The 6259-nt window shown below is 47.7% G+C and overlaps 1 protein-coding gene across 1 annotated transcript; it reads right to left on the minus strand.

The window, feature by feature from the left end:
* Positions 1-34: 34 nt before the first annotated feature.
* BDBG_08207 (WEE protein kinase) lies at positions 35-6101 on the minus strand. Its single transcript, XM_031723458.1, has 3 exons — positions 2876-6101; positions 1944-2620; positions 35-1874 (listed from the first exon to the last, which is right to left on the minus strand). The coding sequence occupies exons 1-3, from the start codon at positions 4776-4778 to the stop codon at positions 1098-1100; spliced, it is 3357 nt and encodes a 1118-aa protein (XP_031580629.1). The 5' UTR covers positions 4779-6101; the 3' UTR covers positions 35-1097.
* Positions 6102-6259: the final 158 nt, after the last annotated feature.

Raw genomic sequence — 6259 nt, forward strand, 5'->3', positions numbered from 1 at the left:
GAACCGTTTGGGATTGAAGTAAGGGTAGGTAGGTTGACTGTTTCTCGACGCAATCTGTATCTATTATTTCATTTTGGGGAAGGAAAGTTGTGTGAAGTTTTAATATCTCTGCTACAAGCCAAAAGCCAAGCTACATTGTCTATCTATCAGAAGAAATGCACCTTGTGGTAAAAATCTAGCTACAAATTTTCCATTCTGCCTACAATAAATATATGAATTTATTTACTAAGTGACAGGTATGAGAGGGAACAACTGTAGCAGTAGCGGCACAACATACTCCGTACTAAGCTGAATGATGAGAAACATGCGCAGAAAAGAATATCAAGAATCATTCACAACAACAGGGCAGAAGCAAACCTCGAAAGCCTCTGAATAAGGTATCAAATTATACGGAATATCATAGGAGTGAACACAAAAGAACAAAAATGACAAAAATGAACTCAATATGATCATAACAACAGTCAATTGGATATAGTATCAGAATGCAAGAGGACAAGCAAAAACAAAGCAAAATAACTAAATTTCCCTCTTCTCTTCCTTTCAGTGGAAAAAAAAAAAAAAAAAAAAAAAAAAAAAAAAAAAAAAAAAGCCAGACAAATTCAATCAATGGATCTTGATCCCTTTTCCGTTTTCCATATTGAACATTCTAGTCCCATCTCCATCTCACCCTATCCTTTGCAACCCCAAACTTTCCCTTCTTCGAAATAAAAATGTGCATATGGCAACGGCTCCCGCCCAATGATCATCAAACAAATGACTTGTAGGTTCCCCAGGGTGAGCAGCCACGTAGCTCCCTGATTAGTTATAAAAAATATTAAAATGAAAATGAATAAACCCTGTAGGTTAAAACAACCACACAAAAAAAGGTTTTTCTCCAGCCCAAACGCCAAATAGGAGGGACTGTTTCGTACCCATCGCAAACCCAGATTCCAACTCCAGCCCATAACCTCTCAAGAAAACAACAAGAAAATGCAAACCCCCATAGAAATATATATATATATGAAGAACAAAAAATATATGCTCGAAACCAGTCGTTAATTAATAATATATGTTCCTTCCTTTTTCTTTCCTGCGGGCGCTGCTTAATCTGTAGAACATCAAACGTCAATCATCTCCGCATCTTCTGCCAGAACCTCATCCGCAGGACCCCAGTTCCCTTCATAGATGGTAGCTCCAGCTCGCCGCCGCCGCTCCGCCCATTGTACACCAAACGTCTGGATAATTTGATCCGCAACGGGCCGATCGGCCGGGTCGGGGGATATCATCCACCGAACGATGGTGTCCAGCGCTTGTTCATTCGTGGCATCAACCATGAAGTCAGGTGGTTCAGCAAGCTCACCGCTCCGTACGTACGGTGAGGCTTGTTTTCGAGATGAATCAAATGGACTATGGCCATTGCAATTGATGGTGTCGGACCCAATGCTGCAGTGCGAGTCGGTAAAGTGCTGTTGTTCGTCAGAGTTCGATGCACATAGCTGCTCGAATGAGCAACTACTGTCAGGGAGTGGGTTGCCTGAGGCATCGCGGAGGACTTTGCTAGTTTCTAGACTCCATGTTAAACTAGGAACATCACTCATGTCGCCGTTTCGAAGCTTTTGCCACGATACGCCGTTGTCAGGAAGCTCCACGTTCCCCGCGATTTCAAACATGATCAAACCCAGGGCAAATATATCAGCAGGCTTGTCGTAACGTCCCATAAGGACTTCAGGGCCGATATATTCACGGTCCCCTTCGCCTTCAATACCTGCTGCAGCAGGCCAACGGCTCGCCATTCCAAAATCCGCAATCTTGAGGACACCTTCAAAGGATATCAAAATATTTGCCGGTTTCAAATCTAGGTGAATGAATCCAGAATCGTGGACATGTTTCAGGCCCTGTTGAATATAACTTAGTATATAGACCTATAAGACAGAGGATATTTTTAATGTTCGTGTATTGCTTACCAACGACAACTCAAGCAGTATTTTCCAAATTCTAAAGTCATCAAGCCTGGCCTTAAGCCCAATCTGCGACAGGAACAAGTCCAGGCTCCCTTCTTCGCAAAATTCCGTTTGGATATATAGGATGTTGTTGTATTCCCAGCTGTCGGCGTAGGAAATGATATAGTCGCAATTAGCCAAAGCTTTCAAGGCAACAACCTCATTGTTCCTGCGCTCTCGATCCTTTGGACCCGTGCACGGCTGGTTAGACTTTTTCACAGCCCACACCCGTTCAGCGCGAGACGTTGTAGTTCTAGTTGGCTTTTCGGGGGGTTGTGAGAAGGAGGTCTGATGGAAGGGGGATCCAAATGGTGTCGTTGATTGAGGTTCAGTGACGCGATAGACCTGCGAGAATTCACCAGTTCCCACCAATTCAACCTTCTCAAAACGAGAAGTGAGGCTTGGATCTACATCGGGCGCATTGTAACCACCCAAAGAAAGACTTGACCTTTTCCCCACCTGCGCGAAATACTCGCGGGGTGCAGTTGGCGTTGCTGGTAGCGCCGATGGATCATCTCGTGGGTTGGACCGTTGGTCGCCTTGGGCTGATATAGATAAGCCACTTGGGTCGGGAGGGAAAATGTGTTCTTGCGGGGTATGAGGGGAGTCTCGTCTTAATGATTTATTTCCAAGAGGGCTTGCTGTTAAGTTGGCACTAAACTTAGCATTTCCGAACTGAGAACATTTGAGAGGAGACAGAGTATGAAATGAGATCTTTGGGTGCGGAGACGGAGAATTAAGATTCTGCAACAGACGTGATCTGGGAAGAGAAGACGGAACGGGGAAGGGGCGTTGGTTTAAGTTATGGGTCAAACCGGCAGATGGGGAGTCATCCATGTCGCTATCACTCTCCACATCCATATTGGGTGATGAATATTCAGTGGAAGGCAACTTACAGCAGGGTCCAGAGGGGCCAGAGAGCGAGTCAAATGAGGGTGTTTGGCTATGGGAGGGGCGATGGGGCCGCGATTTAGAGAAGTGGCTGCCGCTAGGGAAGAAGGTTTGCTTTGTCGGGGTAGGTGGTAATTCCGAGTCGTTGGCTGATTGGGTATCATTCTTTCCAGAAGGTGATTGAGACTGGGAGATGTCGTCTCCATCCGCACTGACAAAACTACTGCGACGCGAGATGGCTGACTTCGCATAGGAATTGCCAAAAATACCCGTGCCTTTGGAAAAGGGGCCGGGGGGAGGAGATACTGTAGATTGTTGCTGATTGAAAGGGGTCCAAAGGGTTCCAGAGGAAGAGCGATTCGAGCTCGCCTTTTCGACTGCCGCCTGGGGTAATGGCTTGTGCACACCTGGAAATAGATTGAGTGGCCGTTTACATGGAGTGTCGGGCATGTTTTTGCTAGTGATAGATGCGTTATGGACATCATCCATATTACGATTCTTTTTGGAGATGAGACCCGTGGACATAAACGCAGCTGGCAGGGGTTTCACAAGTTTATAATTTTCAGGCGTAGCGAAGGATTCTGTAGATGTGTCCGAATTCTCCTGACGTAGCTGACTGGGCCCAACTGGTCTAGTCGAACCAGTGGGAAGCGACCTGGAGAAATTCAGGATGGGTCTTGGTTTATCAAACCTGTTGATCGGTTCATGGGTGGGTGAATCGTCCACGAGGCTCGAATCAGACGAAGACTGGGTAATGGTTCTAGATAGTGGATGAGGAGCACCGTATGGAGTCTGAGTTGATTTGTTGTTCGTATGTGATGTGGAGAAAAGGGAGGTGGAAGAATTAGAAAAGATACTATTATTGGAGGAAGAGCCGTCATGAAGAGCCGGGAAAAATAGATGGCCATCAAAGGACTTCGGTTGTCGACTCCGTAGAACCATAGGGCTACTCGGAGGGGGCTCAGCGTCATTCTCAGTACCAGCTCTTGTACGAGAAAACAGGGACCGCTCCGATTGTCGTTGCTGGAGAGTTGATTTCCTGAGAGACGATGAGCGTTTCGGTATCGCCGAAAAGTTAGAGGGTATTTGGGCGAAGCCCGAAGTGGGAGTATCATTTTCAGTTTGCTTCGGTAGTTTATCTGGTGTGCTTCCTATGTTGTTATCAACTTCAAAAAAGTTGAAGTCTGAGCCGAAGTTAGCGCCGTGCAGACTTCGTCGTTTGGCGGAGGGACTCCGCAGTGGAGTTTGATCAAGATTCATAATGACATCGCTCCGCTTCAGTGGACTGGATGTTGAAGGGAAGGGCCTAAATGTACCACTCCGTCGTTTTTCAACTCTTGAAGCAGGTATCTGCGGAAACAAGCTATCTGCAGGCTGGTTAAGGTTGCTGTCACCGGAGCCAAGCTCAGGACTACTACTGATCTCTGTAGACGAAGCTTGTAGAGGTGGCACTGGTTCATCAGATTTCTCCCCAACGAGAGGTGGTGGAAGCGAATTTCCGTTATCGCGAGAGTCGAGCAGCACACGTTTCGCGGGGCTCGACGGTGTGGTACGAGATCTGGGGGGTTGAAAGCTGGTCGTTCGACGAATTCCCGGTCTGTTCATTCTTGCACTTGGTGGATATGGGACCGCTAAAGGCGACGATGTAGAACTGGCTGACACTAGGAACAGATTCCCTTGAGAAACTCGACGAGAGGGAGAGAGTGGCGAGGAAATGTAGTGTGTATTCTTGGATGGAGAATGGGGTCGCGAGAGGAGTCGGAAATCGCTGCTTTTTGAGGGAGATCTGGAGAGAGAGCGCCGCAGCTGCTTGATGGCAGAACTGGGGTTGACATGATGAATTCCGTTTGGCGACGGTAGATGGAGAGTCCCTCCCGCTTCACGGTGCGGTGAGAATGAAGCGACCATTGCGACCAGCGGGGACTAGGACTAAAAACTCCCGATATAGTTTGGGAAAGTGAAGGAATCCTGAAGATACGGTTCAATATGATTTGTGTGCGCAAACGCGGAGCGCAGAGAGTAAGTGGCAAAAGTATGCCTCACTGTAGAGACGAGGATACGGGCTACCGATTTAATATCTGGAAAAGACCGAAGAAGCGCATAAAAATACCGAGGGGAAAGTGACGTGAAAAGAATGCGTAAATGTCGCGATGTAGTTAGTGGTAAAAGCGAAGAGCGACGAAGAAAGGAGATTGTCGTGTATTATATTTGCCAATGATAACCCCAAAATCACGTAGAAACGTTAATCGATGAAACAAGAGAACAAGGCGGGAATGTTTCAAGTGTCTCAGCTTCTTTTCTTTTTTGTCGAAATTTATTTTGGAACAGGAAGGATAGTTCACAACAGACGCGAGGAATTCGCATCGGTTGCCACCTCCATTCATGCGCTCAGTGGAATATTCCCTCGTCTGTGAGAGCGGAATGACGAGTGCGGGCGCAGAACAGAAGGGAAGGGAGTGGTGGGGGCAAAGAAAACAAGTAATAGATATATGTATGGCAAGCGGCAAGGGAACCAACCGTGAGGAGCTGTGCGAGAGGGTTGTCCAAGGCAAAGAGGGTGGTTGGACAGCAGTGAGCGTGCGTATCGCAGCACAGCAAGATAAGATAGAGAGGGACGCGCGCGCGCAAAAAGGAGAGTAACGTCAGAGGACACGATCGATGGAGAAAACCTAGGATAGATAGAGGGAGGAGGGAACAGATGACGGACGGCCGATGATGGGTGATGGATAGACCCGAGATAAGAGGCGAAGGAGTTTGTCGAGGGCGGAGGAAGAAAAGCGACAGACAGAACGCGAGCGAAGGCGCGAAGGCGCGAAGGCGCGAGGAGGCGAGGAGGCGAGGAGGCGAGGACAGCGACGTGTGCGGCGAGAAACACACGGGGCGGCGGGAGTGGGAGTGGAGCCTCACCCGGGTGGATGTATATGATGTATGTTATGTATGTTATATGTATGTTGCCTGACACACACTTCCTGTCTTCTTTTTTTTTTTTTTTTTTTTTTTTTTTTTTGTTCTTTCTCTTGTTGGGTTTGTGTAAACTCTACCCGTGCTTAGACTTGGAATATAGAGAGAGGGAGAGAGGGAGAGAGAGAGAGAGAAAATGACAGTTGTTCGTCGTCGAAGGGGATGAGGGATGAGGGAGGGAGAAGAGGAATGGAATAATGGATGAAGGCTGTTGTTCTGTTGTTTCATTTCTCGTTCTTTCTTTTTCCGTCCACGCGATTTGGGAGGGCGCGTTGTTGTTGATGTCCCAGAACGGCTAGCGTTCGGCTTGGCAGTCCCCAGTCCGGACTAGTGAGCGGAAAGAACCATGGTTGGCGCCTTGGGGAATGGCAGATACTCGAGGGGTACGCGATAAGTGATAGCCATGATCGCGGGGTGCGAGGTACCGC

The sequence above is a fragment of the Blastomyces gilchristii genome, assembly GCF_000003855.2.
Source record: "Blastomyces gilchristii SLH14081 genomic scaffold supercont1.22, whole genome shotgun sequence".
Classification (NCBI taxonomy): Eukaryota; Fungi; Ascomycota; class Eurotiomycetes; order Onygenales; family Ajellomycetaceae; genus Blastomyces; species Blastomyces gilchristii.

Excerpts from the sequence above, each read along its gene's own strand:
- BDBG_08207 (XM_031723458.1), bottom strand. The coding sequence starts at position 4,778 with ATGGTCGCTTCATTCTCACCGCACCGTGAAGCGGGAGGGACTCTCCAT. Across the intron at positions 2,621-2,875 it reads TGGCCCCTCTGGACCCTGCT|CAAGCCCTCTTGGAAATAAA; the intron begins GTAAGTTGCCTT and ends CCAACTTAACAG. Across the intron at positions 1,875-1,943 it reads TACTGCTTGAGTTGTCGTTG|GGCCTGAAACATGTCCACGA; the intron begins GTAAGCAATACA and ends TATATTCAACAG.